The sequence below is a fragment of the Notolepis coatsorum genome (genome assembly GCF_963971535.1).
Source record: "Notolepis coatsorum genome assembly, chromosome: 20".
Classification (NCBI taxonomy): Eukaryota; Metazoa; Chordata; class Actinopteri; order Aulopiformes; family Paralepididae; genus Notolepis; species Notolepis coatsorum.
In genome coordinates, this window is record NC_140184.1 from 66,369,050 (window position 1) to 66,386,657 (window position 17,608).

Sequence of the window (17,608 nt, forward strand, 5' to 3'; positions counted from 1 at the left end):
CAAGTAAATATCGGGCCATACCTTTTATGCTCTTTCCGATTTCTTTTTAATGATAAACGGCCCAAAGCAATCCATTCCACAGTAAGTGAATGGTGCGGAAGCTTCAACGCGCTCTTTAGGAAGTTCAGCCATACGTTGTTCTTCAACAGGGCGCCTCAACTTTCTGCATTTAACACACTTGTGTATCACTTTAGCAACTAACTTGCTGCAGCTGATTATCCAAAATCCATTTGCTCTAAGCTCCATCTGAGTTTGACTCCTACCCTGGTGGCAAACTTGAGAGTGATAGTGAGACAAGATGAGCTGAGTGATATGACCATCTTTTGGCAGAATGCATGGGTGCCTGAATTCTTCACTCAGATGAATGTTTCAGTCTCCCGCTTACACAAAGCATGCCCTCTCTCAGAACTGGGTCGAGGGAAAAAAGAGGACTGGTGCAAGGAAGATTTGTACAAGCCTGATCACTGCATTGGCAGCACTCTCACGCTCTATGACAGTCAAAACATCAGTGGGATACTTTTGCTTGGATGCCAGTCTCCTTATTCTTGCCACTACTTTGAGGAGTGTTGTCCATGATGAAACCTTAGCCAGACGGTTAATGATATCAGTGCGATTACTGTTTATTGTAGCAAATGCCTTCACCGCTCTGACCTCTGGGTCACCAATCAGCAAGTCAGTTGATGGCCTTGATTCCTCTTGGACTTCATCCTCCCAGAGGAATTCAGGGCCTGATAGCCAATTTGATGACAGGATGTCAGAGGCACGGAGCCCCCTAGAGGCGTGGTCAGCCGGGTTTTGGTTTGTGCCAACATAGTGCCACTGGCTGAGACTGGTGTTCTCTCTGATCATCTCGACACGATTTGCTACAAAGACATGAAATCTTCGCACTTCGTTGTTAATATATGCAAGAGTGACTTGAGAGTCTGTCCAGAAAAATTCCTCATCGACTTTCATGTTAAGCTCTGATTTCAAGAGAACACTTAACCTGGCTGCCGTCACAGCAGCAGAAAGTTCAAGACTGGGAATGCTCATGACCTTAGTTTGACTAGACTGCAGTGGACTGCATCTTCGTCATTCTTATACCTCAGGTAAGAACATTCACCATAATCCTACATTACTAGCATCTGCAAAATGGTGCAATTCTACCCTCACAATTCTGCCAAATTCTTTTGGATGGTAACATCTGGGAATTGTGACCCCTCTCAGACTGCGGAGACCGTTCTCCCATTCCTCCCACCGTGGATACAAGTCTTCAGGGAGCAGATCATCCCAACCAATGCTTCTACGGCATAGCTCCTGAAGAATGCACTTTCCACTCAAAACGAATGGGGCAACAAACCCCAGAGGGTCGTACAAAGAAGCTATGACCGACAGAATGCCACGGCGGGTGTTAGGCTTGTTGTTCAAATGTATGTTGAAGCTGAAACTGTCACTATCAATCAATCACTGGATGCCCAGTGCATGTTCCACAGAGGCTGAATCTGGCTTCAGATCAAGACGTTCTGCATTTATTGCACTTTCAGACGGTTCGATGCAACCAAGAACCTTGCTCTCATTCGAGTTGAATTTGTGGAGTCGTAACCCTCCTCCTTTACACAACTCTTGGGCTTCAACGATCAGCTCTGAAGCCATTTCAATTGTTGGAACACTAACTAGGCCATCATCAACATAAAAACTGCTCTCTATGAATTATGATGCAGTGGGATAGCGTGCCTTGTATTGCTGTGCCAAGTATTTAAGGCCAAAGTTAGCGCACCCTGGAGAGGAAGCTGCACCAAACAGGTGGACTGCCATCTGATATTCTTTTGGCTCGTGATCAAGGTCTCCATGCTCCCACCATAGAAACCTCAGGTAAGTACGATGCTCAGGTGTAACAAAGAACTGATGAAACATCCTTTCAATATCACAGATGATAGCCACTGCTTCCTTCCTAAAGTGGAAGAGAACTCTCACCAAAGAATTTATCAGATCAGGGCCTGTCAGCAAGGTGTCATTTAAGGAAATGCCACAGAATTTAGCCGAACAATCGAAAACGACTCTTAACCTGGTAGGCTTCTTGGGATGGTACACACCATGGTGTGGTATGTACCAAACGATCTCTCCCGAAAGTGCCTCTGGAGCTAGCTCTGCATCACCATTGTCGATTACTTCCTTCATAAAGGCTGTGTAATGATCATAGAGTTGTTGATTGGCCTTAAGCTTTCTCTTTAGATGTTGCAAGCAGGGAGCGAAATTAACTTTTTGACTCACCGGCCAGTGGCGGGTAGATGGGAAGAGTCTACCCGCCAAGCATATTTCTTACCTGCCAAAACATTTTTGATTAAAAAAATATATATATATATTTTATATAAAAAAAAAAATTTTAAATAAAATATATATTATATAATCATACTTGTAGTTGTATTATCTGCGAGACATCGCCACCACGCAATAAGTCAAATGCTTGCTATCTGCAAACAGCTCCACTGTCTGTGTGTATACTTGAGTAGCCTCCAGCTCCAGCAAGGATTCTCCGGCCCTGCAGCTAGACCCTATATTCAGCTAGACCCTACATTCAGCATGCAAGGATTCTCCGGCGATGCAGCTGGACCCTATTTTTAACGTTACGGTTATTTTGTCAAATCACATTCAACATGCCCTCAGCTAGAATACGCATTCAATCAATGTTATAAGACATTGATATCAGGAGCTATCTGTAGCTACTGCTAGCCCGGTAGATAACGTTAAGACAATTTAGTTTACTGGGACAGGTCGATCTAACGTGAGCTAGCTAACGCGAGCTAGCTAACGAGGGAACGGAGGTATTATGCAGCTCATGGAGGTCCGATCTAGACTAGAGCAGACTGCTACCATTCTGAGAGCTTAACGTTAGCACTAGAGCTGTGGGCGAGCTGCTACCATTCTGAGAGCTTAACGTTAGCAGTGGCACTAGAGCTGCGGGCCGCTCTGTGTTGATACGAGCAGAAGCCAATAGTATCCCGCTGCAGGGCTGGCCCGGCTGGGCGGATATGACTCGTTGCCACGTTTTTTTTCAAAATAAGAATATCATACGAACCGAATGCTGCTAACTGCCGGAGCCATCGATATTATAACTCTAGCTGCGCTTGGGCCGGAAATGAGACCCGCACAGATTTTCAAAATAAGAGTATCGTTATGAACTACACGTCCACATGCCACACGGCGGGCAGGGCTCTCAGTGGCAAGCGCCAAAGGTAAAAACTGAGCGCCCCTGGCGGGTGGCAGGCTTTAATTTCGCCCCCTGGTTGCAAGCGAATAGTGGCCAACTTCTTATTGTTTGGCAACAAGGGAGGACTACCACCTCTGAACGGGAGAGGCATCTCCAGGTGGCCATCCTCTTTCTGCTGAATATTCTCACTAAGGAGCTGTATGAAACGCACGTCATCCTGTGAGACGTATTTGCCCTCAGAATTCTTCTCACTGAAGTCGGACTCCAGCACCTTCAAAATGTCTGAGGCTAATGGGACTGGCAGTTCTCTTACAGCAACTCTGTGTACATAGCTTTGACTTCCCTGCCTATCAAGGTGGGGATTGGCTGCTCCTATGATACTCCATCCCAGCTCTGTTTTCTGGGCAAACGGCTCATTCGCACCACCCATGATGACTTCAAGGGGGGCCAGAGCTGAAGGACAATTGTAACCAATCAACAGTCTCACATCACACTCCTGGAGTGCTGGCAACTTATTGTCCAGATGTTTGAGATGTGGCCACTGCAATGCTGTAGTCTTGGTTGGTATACAGGATTTATCAACCGGAATGAAGTCACATGTATATGATTGCTGTAGCTGTATCCGATTATCCGAATAGAAACTTCGAACTTGCAAATCACACACACTGTGGCTGGCTATGATTGTGTCAATGGCAGTCATTGTACTAAGCTTCAGCTGCAATGGTCGAGATGCCACGTTCAATTCTCTGACTAGACTATCCAAGACAAAGGTCGAATCGCTCTGTGTGTCAAGAAGAGCATATGTGAGAATCTCCTTCAGAGGATCTCTTGCAGATGACAAGAAAACTGGGACAATGCTAGAGGTGGCAGAAGCATTCTGAACTAGCGCGTGGCTCAAGACCCTATGGACTTCCTGGTTTCTTTCTCTTTCTGTGAAAGTCTGAACCGCATTTGCTGCTTCCCCAAACCTTGTCTCTCTTTCCTCGTGTAAATATGTTGGGTGACGTCGGCTACACACTCCACAGATATGTCGAGTCCTACAGTCTTTGCGCAGACACCCGAAGCACAAATAATTCTGATGAATAAACAACCTTTTATCTGTCATGGACTTGGAAGCGAAAGCTGGGCACCTAGCAATACCATGAGACTCTTCTTTACAGATAATGCATGGTAGCCATGGCCTAAAACCAGGGAGGCTTTCTGGTATATGGTCTTTCACTTGAGCACTAGTGCTGAATGCATTTGCCTTCCTGGGCAACTTATCCTCTGCTGATTTGGAGCTAAACAAGAACGGAGAGGCAATAGGATTACAGGCTATGCGGGCTTCCTTCTGCACAAAAAAACGTTCAAATGTAGGATATTCTTTGGATCTATCGAGTTCTTCTACTACAAGTCTGCTCCATCTGCGTACAACCCAATCTGGTAGTTTTCTCAACAGCTTATGATTTTCCTCACTATCATTTAAAATAGACGAGCCCTTAACGTGGGGCATAGCCTCAGCGCAGCCCCTTAAGAAGTCTGCAAAATCTCTGTGCTAAAGGATCATTTGAGGCAACTTTAGGCCATTTCATAAGCTTGTCCCGAAATGCTTTCTGCATGATAAATGGGTTTCCATACCGGTCCTTTAACACTTTGGGTGCCGGGAAACGCTTAAACACGTCATTCCCGGCCATGCTCAAGTTGCCGAAGACGCTTTACAGCGTCTTTGATATCAATATTTCAAAAATCTGGGATCGGATTCATATGTCCCCTCCGCTGGCCTGAGATCCACCAGGAGGACCCACTGAGCTCTCTGGCGGTTCAGGAGCGCCATCTGGTGGCCGATCGGCGCAATCGCTTAACAGGAAGTGCCGTAGAGGTTGTGCTGGACGGCCGTATTACTTCCGGGCACTCGGTACATGTCCCGGGACTCTGGCTCGTCACACTACCTAGCGATCGATTGCCAATAACTCGATAAACAACATGATTTGGATGTATATACCATTATACAAGCTGGAGATGGACCGGGTAAATCTACATCCCATAATGATAAAATTTCTACTCTACGATGATCGCCCAACGGCGCGTGGAGACTGGGGTGAGTTTTAGCGTGTAAAGTTACCGTCTTCGATACTAACTGCTATTATCAACATTTGACCCACATTAGATGATTGGTATAACGCTGCCCACGGAATTATAAACGCCCCCTAGCCCATCCGGTCAACATCAGATGACGTGTAGTAACTTCTAGAAGTACGTCTAGTTGGAATTTTTTATATCGCGCTGATTGCCATAAAACTGTATTGCATCATCAATATAATGTATTTGGGGCTATAGATCACGTTCTGGAGAAAGCTGCAGAAAGAGATGAAAACATACTTATACATTAGACCATACTTTACTATGAATATGTGAATGAAAAAGTTTAACGTTGCTACACAATGAACAATACATATAGGACTTTGAATGGGCCCTAATAATGGCAATGTAGCAATAGAATTTAAAAAGTTATAGCCCTGCAAAGAAGGGGACTTTCTCTATAGACAAATAGAGCCGGCAACCTACGGTTGATAATGAATTTAACCCATGGCAGCCAAAGTGTTAACACGGCCCAGGCGCCTTTGTATGCATCCTCAGAACTCCTGTAAAAGAATCCCTCCACTACCTTGCGTGCCTCGCCTGTGAGGTAACCTTTCAAATACAGCATTTTTTCACCAGCAGGGATAGGTTTTCTGTCAATCAGAGTTGTAAATGTCATCTTAACACTTTGATTGCCTAAGGCTAAATTCATGATATACCATCCGTTGCCATCTCTATTTGTCTATGGAGAAGTTCCCCTTCTTTGCAGGGCTATAACTTTTTAAATTCTATTGCTAGATTGCCATTATTAGGGCCCATTCAAGGTCCTATATGTATTGTTCATTGTGTAGCAACGTTAAACTTTTTCATTCACATATTCATAGTAAAATATGGTCTAATGTATAAGTATGTTTTCATCTCTTTCTGCAGCTTTCTCCAGAACGTGATTTATAGCCCCAAATGCATTATATTGATGATGAAATACAGTTTGGTAGGAATCTGTGCGAGATCAAAAATTTCAATTGGACGTACTTCTAGAAGTTTCTACGTATCATCTGATGATGACCGGATGGGCGGGGGATCGTTTATAATTCCGTGGGCAGCGTTATATCATTCATCTAGTGTGGGTGATATGATCATCAGAGCAGTTTATATCGAACACGTTCAAAAATAACACTGAATCTTACCGTATCTTCCTCGCGCCGTTGGACGATGAGCGTGGAACTGAAATATTCCTATTATGGGATGTAGAAATACGCGATCTATATCCAGGTTGTATAATAGTATATACGTCCAAATCATGTTGTTTATCGAGTTATTGGCAACGGATCGCTATGTATTGTGTCGAGATCGAGTCCCGGGACCTATAGAGAGTGCCCGGAAGTAATATGGACGATCAGCACTTCATCCACATGACTTCCTGTTTGGCGCTTCTGCCGATCGGCCACCAGATGGCGCTCTTGAACCGCTAGAGGGTTGAGAGGAGGCCAGCACTGTCTCAGGGCTGCGGAGGAAAAATATGATTTCGATCACAGATTTTTGAAATATTGATATTAAAGACGAGTTACGCCGTCCTCGGCAACTTGAGCATGGCGGGGAAGGACGCCTAAACACGTTTTCGGCACTTAAAGTGTTAAAGGATAACTCCACTTTTTTTTTAAATTAGCTTATTTAACATCTTCCCTGGAGTTAGACAATAAGATGCATACCTTTTTTGTCTCTGTGCGTGCATTTTAGCTTTGGGAATAGACGCTCCGTTAGCATAGCTTAGCTTCATCACTGGAAGTGGGGGAGGACAGTAGCCTTACAGTGCCTTACAGTGTATTGCAAGGTCTGACATTGACCAAACTTGATATGCATGACCTTGGTGGGCTCTAGGTCAACTCCTGAAAAGGGGGTCAATGTCAGACCTTGCAATCAAAAGTTAGGGGTGCACTGAAATTATGGCAAGGGTTATTAGCCCCCTAACTTTTGATTGCAAAGTCTGACATTGACCCCCTTTTCAGGAGTTGACCTAGAGCCCACCAAGGTCATGCATATCAAGTTTGGTCAATGTCAGACCTTGCAATACACTGTAAGGCACTGTAAGGCTACTGTCCTCCCCCACTTCCAGTGATGAAGCTAAGCTATGCTAACGGAGCGTCTATTCCCAAAGCTAAAATGCACGCACAGAGACAAAAAAGGTATGCATCTTCTTGTCTAACTCCAGGGAAGATGTTAAATAAGCTAATTTAAAAAAAAAGTGGAGTTATCCTTTAAAGTCAACAAACTTCAAAGGATCACCTGCAAACATGGTTGGCTCAGGAACAGGCAGACGGTTTAAGCTAAGTGAGCTAGCAACTGCTTCTGCTAGATTGACTGCAAAACTCTGAGAGAGTTCTTGTGATTGGGGCAGTGCAACAGTGGTGCCTAGTTGGTGGTTCAAATTAACAGCTGGAGTTTTTACGATGACTGGGGCGGTGGTGTTGGGCTCTCCCACTACATCACCTTCAAACTGATTGTATGTCCGCACTCGAGCTGCAGCCACTTTAACATCCATGTTTGCATGCATCATTTTCAACTTTGCTTTTTCCTCCTCGAGATGCAGTTCGACCTCAGTCTGCCTCTGTTGCATTTGCACCATCATTTGTGACTCATGTAATTTCCATTCACATTCCAGCTTACTAAGTTTAGCATGTTGAACCTGTATCTCCTGCATAGCCTTTGCTTGTTCTAATTTAGCCGCAAGTTCTGCCTCTGCCTCAACTCGCTTACTAGAGGCTCTGCTAATAACAGACAGGTTGTCTAAATTGTGAGAAATTACACTTTCTGTGTTAGTGCTACCAAAAATAGATTGATTTCCATCACGATTTAGTCATTCGCACTCTTTCCTTTTCGACTTCCTCTTTAAAAGTCTCTTGGTCTAGACCTACTTCCAGTCGTTTACTCACAATATCACCTATCTCTGCAGTCAGTGTGCTACAAGCATCTATTTTTTGCACAACATCTGTAGTATTAAGACAATTGCGTTGGAGTGCCTCATAATTTTGCATTACATGGTCATATACAAATTGAATGTCTTTGTTTATTTTCTCCAGATCTTCCTTCAGACAAAATGTCTTAAGTCTTGTCCTAGACGCTCTTGCTACTTTCTTCCAGGATTCATACCTTTTCAAAAATGCCTTTAAATGTTTTTTTACCTTGTTCTTCACGCATTTGTTTGCCCTTAACTGTTAGCTCCCGCTGGCGAGAACCAGTGGCAATTTCTTGTGAGTCAGTAGGCCTTTTATCCTCCTCAACTGGTGAAGGATCTTCTTTAGGACCTAAGTCCTTGTCATCAGGGACTTTTCCCCTTTCTCCATTCACTGACATTTTGCTATCTATTGCAAATTAATGTGTGAATTCAGATCACTGAAACTAGATAGCTGGAGCTTGAGGACTTCTGTGAAATAGCCTTCTGCTCACCTCATTAAAACATTAAATATTGAGCTCCCAAAACATCAATATTTTTAAATAGTCCAATCAAAGGGAGCTTGGGCAAAGCTAATGGAATTTAAGCATAAGCGAATTGTAACTTCAAGTTCCAGGTGAAGGTTCTTTTTTCTTTTTTTTCTTTTTTTACAAGTTCAAATCAAACCATTCAAGCATGAAACATGAGAAATCATCTAGCACAGCAGTTCAATAAGCCAACATGAACATTTCATAACCATCATCTGCCGGTTGGGATGATCTGCTTAGGCTACTATAGTTCGTATCAATCCAACAAGTAGCAGTTCAGTTTGTTTGTTTGTTGATCAGAGTCTCTCACCGGCGTCACCGCACCTGCAGTCTCTTCAAATTGCTGCTGCACGTCCTTGCCCGAATGCGCGCCGTGGACCAGATGAACGCGGGGTTGTTTGACAATGAAGACAGCAACACAGCATGGCAGGACTCAGGAGAGTAGACCCAGATGTTGCGGTCAAGTTTTCACTGTTACAGCCCTTGGATCCAAACGACAGAGTCTCGACTGATGCATAAGACGATCTTTATTTGATTGTCTCTCCGTGACGTCATCTTAGCGCTGTGAAAACTGTATTGGAAACGTACATAAACAGACAAACAAACATTTCACATAACGGTTTCCACAGTACAAACACTAAACTAAATAACATTGGTATCAAAACTACAAGGATTACATTCTTACACAAGACATAAAATCATTCATTCACAAATTACATTATACAAAGTTATACAACGGCATGCAAATTTCTCGATTCTGATTGGCTGAAACAGTCATTTTACACGTCTTTATTGGCAACAATCCACGCTGCTGGCCCAGGACCCGCCCACAACCGACCCACATCACATCACTCCGCCGGATCACAAGAAGGTGGCCAATAATATTTACAAATGGATATGTTAATGGCGACTAAACGACTAAATATGAAGCGATTCTGTCAAGGGGAATGTGTTAGCCCTTTAAACAATGTTGGATGATGTAATTGATGGGTCTTGAGGCAATCTAGAACAAAAGAAAAATCGCGGTTTGATTGATAGATTAATTGATTGATTTAAATTTCTACTTCCTTCTTGCTACTGACTGCAGCGTTCTCTCTCACTGTCCGACGCTGGCGTACCCACAAACACACACACACACATACACACACACACACACACACACACACACACACACACACACATACACACACACACGCACACACACACTGTGACACACACACACACACACACACGCGCACACACACACACACACACTCCTGTCTGCAACAGCGGGGGAGTCAGACTGAGAGAGAAGCAGCGCTGTTTTAAGTGAGCATGGTCTATTGAATTGATTGATTGGTTGATTGCTAATTTTATTACTGTACCCCTGGTTTCCAACTGGTTAAGTTTAGGCTAAAAGAAATAAATAAAAAAATAGGGCGAAGAAAACGTTTTTTTCCTATGCATTCCCTTAACAATTGTGTGTATTGAGCCGTACTGTATTGTACCCATTCTGCATCTGGTAATAAAATTTTCAATCAATCATTCCAATAATACACAGTTGGATGTGTTAGTTGGTTGGATGCACTTCAAGCTGCTTCCACATGAGGCAACTTCTCTCAATCATTCCAATAATACACAGTTGGATGTGTTAGTTTGGTTGGATGCACTTCAAGCTGCTTCCACATGGAGTTGTGGGAACTACTTTTTCTGGCGGATGGTTTTTTCAATAAATCTTCGATTAATGTGTGTTTATTGTATAGAAATAAGGTTGGATGAATCTGGCAGTTGTATAAAAGCTTTACACCACGTGCAGTCGTGATTTGTGACCAATAAACCATGCCTAGGGGGGTCTAACGACCCTCGGCTGCGCCTCGGGCCTAACAACCACCCCTAGGCATGGTTTATTGGTCACAAACCACTCCTGCGTGTGATGTAATGCTTAATTACAACCATAAACAACAAGGCATACCTTGTTGCGCTCTCCAAGGAATGTAAACGAAAAGGTCTTTTCTTCCGTTTAAAACACATGATCAATACATGATACAAAAGGATAAAAGTCGCGACGCACAGGAATACAAAGGCGAAACAAAGATGCACCAAACGTTCCTGCTGCCGACCGACTACATCACTTCACAGGTGCTTCCAGCTGTACTGATTAACGGTGCGCCAATAGGGACAGATTTATTTAGGCATACGGGTATCGAACTCGGGTAAAATCCCACACGTCATTTCAAGGCGTACATACATTTACTGAATATTATTTAGTAAACAGCAAAGGATATTGTCTAGACATATTTAATCTCAAGTGGTCCGTTACAACTGTTTTATTTTATTATCACCACTTATTCAATTCATTACTGACATTTTGTTCCCCTTTTTTTTAGGGTGGCTGTGAAAATCTGCACCCCAGGAAGGAGAGAGGAAGCCCCCATGACACCCAAGAGAACCCCCGCCCGCTTTGGACTGTAGCCCTTCTCTCTGAAGGATGTAGGGTTGGTCTTCCTACTGCTTGGACTCCTTCTGATGCAGGATCACCAGTATCTGAACCATGCCAGCTCTGGCACACACACACACACATCTGTAAACCGAACTGGTCCCACAGTCGGGACTCCGTGTACATAATGTCAACATCGTGTCCAGTGTAACGTGCAGTTAATCTATATTCCACTAGAGGGAGAACTTGTATAAGGCACAAGACCACCAGCACAACCTTCCCTACCTTCAGCTTCTTCACAATGCATCTCTCTGCCATCGCTAGCTGACGGGTGTATCCATGACGGAATGGAGTGTTTGTGTAATATAATAAACTATAACTGCTGTTTTGTGGACATTCAATATCCAGTACCTAACTTGGTCAACATCATCATGGGCAGAGTGTTGATTTTTAGAGGGCAGGACAATCTAGTGTCATTCATTTCCTACTGTAGTCTTTGACTTTACTATCAGTGGGCAGCTTGTCCTCCTCAGTGTTGTAATCTTGTGTTACTGAGATTGCAAATTCTATTGTGTACCATTTCTGGTTCATTTCTTTCTTTCTTTCTTTTCTTTTTTTTAATAAACTGTAAATTCCATGCTTGTTCATCATCTGACCACCAGGAGATGTGTTTCTCTTTCTGCGTCTGCCATATTCACAATGGCGGGCCATTTCGCTCTTGTGGGATCCCGACCTGAGCAATGACATAAGAGCAAAATGGCCATGGTGTGAATATGGTAAATTGTGCTAAGCCCCCGCAGCTGTGTCGATGGGTTGAACAGCATGAGTGTTGAAGTACCCCTCCCTCCACAGACTGGAGCACTTCTCCAACGGTGCCTGTGGCACAAGTGTCTGGTATGGTACAACCCCCTCCTCCACACCAGACACTGTGGTGGTGTTTGGGTGATGTGCTTCTCTCCACCCTGACCCCCAATTAACCTTAGGTTCCAACAACACTGTAACGCATGTACCTCCGCTTCTCTCCGTACTTCTGAATATAACTATACTGGTTGATTAAACTCGTGTCAAGATGGTGTCTCCTCACAGTCCTTGCGTTGAAAATAGACACCCTGCTTCCTTCCGAGGTTCTCCTCTGTTAATTGTGTGTTGTGTGTGTGGATGATCCCAGAGACGTCTTGCAGCAGGATAAGTCTGTTTGTGTGATGGTGCGTCTTCTTCAGCGTCTAATCTGCATGGAACTGACTGTTTAGGAAAGACTTTTTTTTTTTTTTTAGAGAGAAATTCTGTTTTATGCTCGACGTGATGTAGGATGAACATTGATCAATGGCAAATGGGATTTTTATCTCTACTTTTTTTTTTAACTGAAAATAAATGGCATTGTTATTTTGTTTGTTTTTTACTCCGCTGTATTCTCACTTGATTTTCAATAGTGATTCTTATGAGCACTACATTTAAAAATGTATAAATGATTGGTTGATATGTTATAGAACATTCTGAGTCCAGTGTAGTGGTGGTATGAATCATCACAGCTGCCTATGATACTAGCATGATGTCTGCGGGGAGCCATGCAGCTCATCTGAGGCGGTATGAATAAACAAGGAGCAGTCCTGGCCGCATCTATGCCTTCTACAACGCTGTTCGGTTTCCGGGTTCCTCTGATTGGCCACTAAGCCCACGTGACCCTACGCTAGCATGCCCCCCTTATCGCCGGCAGTTATCGCTTACGCCCGCGCATGAGCCGCGGCAAGCCCCTTCAATGACAGAGCTCTCATATTTGCGAATGCATAAACTATATCTTAAATTATGGCTATGTGTCTAATATGGCCGTCGCTTATCAATGACTTGTTTTGTTTACATCAGGGTGAACGCTGTTGCATTCGCAAATATGAGAGCTCTGTCAATTGATAAGCGACGGCCATATTAGACACATAGCCATAATTTAAGATATAGTTTATGCATTCGCAAATATGAGAGCTCTGTCATTGAAGTGGGTGGTGGCAGCGTAACAGCGTTCACCTTGATGTAAAGTAGCGATTTTTATTGGTTTGTCATGACAAACCAATTACATAATCCAACATATGTGTAAAGAAACAACATATTCCAGTTAACGGTATATTTTTTTAATGATTCATTACGGTATAAATTAGGTTAACTGGAGCTGCGTATTGCTGGCTCTCATATTTGCGAATACAACAGCGTTCACCCTGATGTAAACAAAACAAGTCATTGATAAGCGATGGCCATATTAGACACATAGCCATAATTTAAGATATAGTTTATGCATTCGCAAATATGTGAGCTCTTGTCATTGAAGCGGCTTGTCGCGGCTCATGCGCGGGCGTAAGCGATAACTGGCGGCGATAAGGGGGGCGTGCTAGCGTAGGGTCACGTGGGCTTAGTGGCCAATCAGAGGAAACCGAACAGCGTTGTAGAAGGCATAGACGCGACCAGGGCAGAAAGCCATGGTGTCCTCTTCCTGTGAGGTTGAGATTAATCCTAGACGCCTGCCAGTGAGTCAACAGCCTGTCTTCCATCCCAGCCACCTAGGTTTCCCTGGGAGCTCCCAGACCCTCCTCACCGCCCCCTGCTGACAAGGGCAGCGAAGTGAGGGATGGGCACAGCCAGAATGATGAAAGAGGAAAGACGATAGCTGTAATTGCATACAAGTTGGGAGGCGGTCAATTACTGCAATTGTGGTATGAGAGAAAGAATGCTTTGGATATCTTTCGTATGAATCAATAGTCACCATGGGGTTTTTGTTCCAACTGTATTCCAGTAAACACTCATTTACCTTATGAACTTGTTTGTTTTGAATCGATTCCTATTTGACTCCAAAACACAAAATAGATATAATTTACGTCTACTAGTAAATCTGAACATTATCGCGCTATTCAGGAATGTTCAGTGCTCCATTGTCTCTTTGCCAACCAGTGCTTTCTATGTACAGCATATAGCCATGCTTCTCCCTATGGACCGCCTGCTTACTAACAGCTCAAACCCTATTGCTTAGGGGTCTTATTTTGTTCCAGAAAAAAATACTTTATACTGTCAAACTCAGACATCCCAAGTGATTGAAGGCCGGTGGGCATGGAACTGCCCTCAAAGCTACAACAATGCCTGCCTTCACACAGACAACTTTGGTTGGGGGGGCAAAGGAGGACTTGTTAGGGTTTAGATGCCTTTATTATTCTTTTATTTGGCTGCAATGTCTTGTCTGTCTGTCCATATTCATTAAGACTTAGGCTCCATGGACTTGTAGGCTTCGTGCTCCAGGACCCGCTGTGTGATTCATCGTTCAAACTCTACACATCAACGAAATTAGATTGTGTTTTCTCTTTTAGAGATCAACATTAACATAGTACTCATCATAAAGACTCGTGAAATAAATATATATATATATATTTTTTTTAAATAAAGCTAAAATCCTGAAATTATACTATTTATTTTAAAGGAAAACAATGAACATAGCATCAACATGTGACACCATGCCCACATACACTAATCACATCTAACTAGTAACCCTGAATTATTCCTAACTAAGACACCATGCCCACATACACTCATCACAACATCAGTCGACTCCTTTCTAAAAATATGAATCATCTGTAGCAAAGTGTAAAGTAATAAACGTTTACTGAAAGGCGAAGGATTACAAGGTAATGTCATAGGCACAGTTATACCACCATTATTATTATCATTAGTATAATAATCACAGACAGAGCAGCTTGGTGCTCAACAGAGATACAGTTTACATACAGTAACTTCATATAATTCAACATGGCTTGTAATATGAAGTTACTGGGATAATTCATGTCTTGAGTATAGGAATCCTCTCACCAGTGGTTAGAATTAGGAGACCAGAGTGGTCAGAGAGGCATGGTCCACCCCATCTGAGAGAGTCTGCAGGGGGGGGGGGGTCTTCTCTCCAGGGCCCTCAGGCTACTCTCCTGGTCTTCTCTCCGGGGCCCTCAGGCTACTCTCCTGGTCTTCTCTCCAGGGCCCTCAGGCTACTCTCCTGGTCTTCTCTCCTGGTCTTCTCTCCAGGGCCCTCAGGCTACTCTCCTGGTCTTCTCTCCAGGGCCCTCAGGCTACTCTCCTGGTCTTCTCTCCTGGTCTTCTCTCCTGGTCTTCTCTCCAGGGCCCTCAGGCTACTCTCCTGGTCTTCTCTCCAGGGCCCACAGGCTACTCTCCTGGTCTTCTCTCCAGGGCCCACAGGCTACTCTCCTGGTCTTCTCTCCTGGTCTTCTCTCCTGGTCTTCTCTCCTGGTCTTCTCTCCAGGGCCCTCAGGCTACTCTCCTGGTCTTCTCTCCAGGGCCCACAGGCTACTCTCCTGGTCTTCTCTCCAGGGCCCTCAGGCTACTCTCCTGGTCTTCTCTCCTGGTCTTCTCTCCTGGTCTTCTCTCCAGGACCCTCAGGCTACTCTCCTGGTCTTCTCTCCAGGGCCCTCAGGCTACTCTCCTGGTCTTCTCTCCTGGTCTTCTCTCCTGGTCTTCTCTCCGGGGCCCTCAGGCTACTCTCCTGGTCTTCTCTCCTGGTCTTCTCTCCGGGGCCCTCAGGCTACTCTCCTGGTCTTCTCTCCAGGGCCCTCAGGCTACTCTCCTGGTCTTCTCTCCTGGTCTTCTCTCCTGGTCTTCTCTCCTGGTCTTCTCTCCGGGGCCCTCAGGCTACTCTCCTGGTCTTCTCTCCTGGTCTTCTCTCCTGGTCTTCTCTCCTGGTCTTCTCTCCAGGGCCCTCAGGCTTCTCTCCTGGTCTTCTCTCCAGGTCTTCTCTCCTGGTCTTCTCTCCAGGACTGATTGATTGATTGAAAACTTTATTAACAGATTGCAGAATGGGTACAATACAGTACAGCTCAATACATACAATTGTTAAGGGGATGCAGACCAGAGAAAGACTTTCGTCTTGTTTACATCAGGGTCCCCCATTTTCAATTCATCATAACATGACACACACGACATACAGATAGACAGTACTGCTACATCTATACATTTATGACATACCAGATTTGCAAATACAGTACTGTTTGTGATACAAAAAGTGTCCAGAAAAGAGTGTATATACATTTGACGTAGAAACTGTACATTGGAGGAGGTGGGGTGGGGGGGGACACTGTACATTGGAATACTGACTAAGCCATACTTGGTCATTTACTGTACTGTCCTGGTCTTCTCTCCTGGTCTTCTCTTCTGGTCTTGTCTCCTGGTCTTCTCTCCAGGACTCTCCTGGCCACCTCAGCTGTAAAGGTGGCAGCCAGGCTCACAGGCTACTGCAGGTGCTGCTGGATGTTGGCAGTCAGGGCTTCCCTCCTCTGCAGGCTGTTCTCTTGACCAATCAAAGATGATCTAAGACACAGCAGAGACAGGTTAGTGTTCAGACAACGTACAGAGCAGAACATCTAAACTGAAATTGAGTAGAGTATCTGTATTCTATTCATCATTGATTGTTGCTTCAATTATGAAAACAACTAAACCATATATCATGTCTGTCCCTCATCCATTGTCATACCTACGGTCCCACCTACCATCTCACTACCATACCAACACCACCACCACCGCCAACACCACCACCATTACCACCACCACCAACAACACCATCACCACAACCACCAACAACATCACCAACAACACCACCACCATCACCACCACCACCAACAACACCACTATCACCAACACCACCAACAACAACACCACCACCAACTTGTTATTGAAGAGTTTATCGCCGGCCACTAGAGGGCAGCGTCTTACCAGCATCCAACCGGACATGCCTTGCTCTGCGCTGTTATTGCTGAGCGGCCATCTTAGTTTTGACGGACATTCCTTCACTTCGCCTCCTGCAGAGACGTTCGTTCACTCATTCACGTGAGATGCTTAATGCACCATTACTGTTCATACATATTATATATTATATTATATATGCATTATATAGATATATATATTTATGTGTTACCATAGTGTTATTATGTATTCATGTTATACGTTGTCAGCTGAGTTTTCTGTCTTGGTCTGTTTCAGGGTGTCTTCATCTTTGTCTGATATTAAATACTGAAACTGACATTGAGGAGTGTGTTTCTTCATGAAGACACCATGGTCGTCGTTGGATGCTCTGTCCCCGGCTGTGAGTTCACATCCGGCAACGTGTCTGAAGCACTCGCCATTGCTATGTTGAACAAGCATGGACTTGCCCACCAGCACGCAACGCCTGTCATGGCCGCGCCGGCCCAGGCCCCAGCCCCTCGCGGCCCGAGACTCGATCGGCCCAGTGTTGACGTGGGCGTGTCAATATATACGTTGGGACGTATTCTGCACCGGCTCAGACATAGAGGATGCCCAGGCCCCCGTCCAATTGTTTCAGTGCACCGGGCCTGTGCTTGGAGACAGCCTGTTGAAAGCCGCCCCCCGGCGCCGCTACCGGACCTTTGCAGGACCTGATCGCCGTCATGCGCTCTCTGGCTGTCATCCCGGTCGCTACATGT

General features: G+C 44.6%; 1 protein-coding gene across 2 annotated transcripts in view; it reads left to right on the forward strand.

Annotated features, from left to right (window-relative positions):
* LOC311247237 (pre-mRNA-splicing factor ATP-dependent RNA helicase PRP16-like) overlaps window positions 1-11,775 on the forward strand; it is a 115,047-nt gene extending 103,272 nt beyond the window's left edge. For both annotated transcript variants that reach the window (XM_084337577.1, XM_084337578.1), the window contains exon 27: window positions 11,089-11,775. In XM_084337577.1, the coding sequence (XP_084193703.1) occupies window positions 11,089-11,173 (85 nt within the window). In that variant the 3' untranslated portion in view covers window positions 11,174-11,775. The remainder of the gene's footprint in view (window positions 1-11,088) is intronic.
* Window positions 11,776-17,608: the final 5,833 nt, after the last annotated feature.